This window comes from Mus musculus, chromosome X, assembly GCF_000001635.26.
Source record: "Mus musculus strain C57BL/6J chromosome X, GRCm38.p6 C57BL/6J".
NCBI lineage: Eukaryota > Metazoa > Chordata > Mammalia > Rodentia > Muridae > Mus > Mus musculus.
The window spans coordinates 60,445,846-60,447,578 of NC_000086.7; the positions used below are offsets into that span (position 1 = coordinate 60,445,846).

Consider the following 1,733-nt stretch of genomic DNA (forward strand, 5'->3'; position numbering starts at 1 on the left):
GTCCAAATATTGCATGCCCTTCTTTAATCCTCTTCGTCATCATGAGAACTGATTTTACATCTGAATCTTGCTTTTCCAGTGCAATTGTATGTCCAGGACTAGTTTTGGTGGGATAACTCTGTTCTGATGATGCTAAGTAACCTTGGTTTCTTGTTTCTTATGTTCTTATGCTTGCCTCTTGCCATCTGATTATCTCCAGTGCTACCTGCCCTCACTCTATCTGACTGGAGCCTGTCCTTCCTGTGATCCTGGTTGTTTCAGAACTCCTCGGAGTTCAGCTGTTTCTGGGATCCTGGGATCCTGTGACCCTGAGATCCTGAGCGTGCCAGAGCTCCTGGGAGTCAAGCTGCCTCTGGGAACCTGAGATCCTGGTGTGACCAAGCTCCTGGGATCCAGGAATCCTGTGGTCCTGGGTGTGTTAGAGCACCTGGGAGTGGAGCTTCTTCTGGGTGTTGTGGGACTGGCTGCAGAGTTTGCGCCGGAGATCTGCTCAGGGCACTGGCCCAGACCAGAAAGGTGTAATTGTGTTCTTTATGTTTATAACTTTCACATAGAACTGAAAATATTAGCTATTGTACTTACTATTATTCTTAAAGACCTCATAATAGTAGACCAACTATAATAGTATATTTCTTAATCTAGCGTTCTTAATAATATAATAAATAATAGATAATACTTTTTAAATTTTAAGCTTAGTCACATACCTGTGGTATTGGTAGTAGTATCAGTAGACGATTCATTAGTATGGCTTCTCTCTAAACAATTAATTGTCCAAATGGACAAGAATAGGACATAAATATGAACCTTCATGGCCAGAATGTGGCCAAAATGTTTCTTTGGCTAAGGTTACTGCTGTACCTTATTTGCTTCAGGCTGTTCTTGGGGTTTGTGACATCACAATCAGTTTGCATCAGACCCTGACAACATCATCTCACTGTGGCAAAGCATCAAGTTTTGGCACGGATCTTATCAAGTGACTTTTCAAAGTTTATATTTTTATGTTTAAGAATGTTTTGCCTGCATGTGTATCTGTGCACCACACTTGAACATACAATCACACCAGAAAAGCAAGATTCAGATCTAAAATCACTTCTCATGATGATGATAGAGGACTTAAAGAAGGACATGCAATCTTTTAGACATTGTACACACAGGGACAAGAAGAGGGTGTCAGATCCCCTGGAACTGGAGAGACAGCTTTTAGCTACCATGTTGGTGCTACAAATTGAATCTAGATTCCCTACAAAAGTAGCCAGTGCTCTTAATATCTGGAGTCATTGTCTCAGCCCTCACGTGACTTTTAACCATTTTTTTAAAATAAAACCATCTGTCTAATTGAAATCAAGATTAAAGGATTATTTTTCCAAGACAGGGTTTCTCTGTGTAGCCCTTGTCATCTTAGAGCTTACTCTGTAGACCAGGATGGCCTCAAGCTCAAGAGATCCTCTTGCCTCTACCTTCTGAGTTCTGGGGTTAAATGTGTATGCCAGTACCATCAGGCAGGTTAACGGGTTAGAATCATAGATGGTATAGTGGTTTAAATGAGAATGACTACCACAGGTATATATGTTTGAATACTTGGTTCCTAGTTGGAGGAATGATTAGGAGGAATGACCTTTTTGGAGTTGTGTCACTGAGAGTGGACTTTGAGGTTTCAAAAGCCCATAGCATTATCAGTGAGTTAGCGCTCTCTCTCTCTCTCTCTCTCTCTCTCTCTCTCTCTGTGAATAACC

At 41.3% G+C, this 1,733-nt stretch overlaps 1 protein-coding gene across 2 annotated transcripts in view; it reads right to left on the bottom strand.

Moving 5' to 3' along the window:
• Positions 1–1,733, bottom strand: part of Gm7073 (predicted gene 7073) — a 20,149-nt gene that overhangs the window by 9,799 nt on the left and 8,617 nt on the right. The window contains exon 1 of one of the 2 annotated variants that reach the window (NM_001382307.1): positions 705–834. The exons of the other annotated variant lie outside the window; for it this stretch is intronic. Within the exon in view, the coding sequence (NP_001369236.1) occupies positions 705–810 (106 nt within the window). The 5' untranslated portion in view covers positions 811–834. Of the gene's footprint in view, positions 1–704; positions 835–1,733 lie in introns of those variants that run through there. 2 annotated transcript variants of the gene reach the window in all.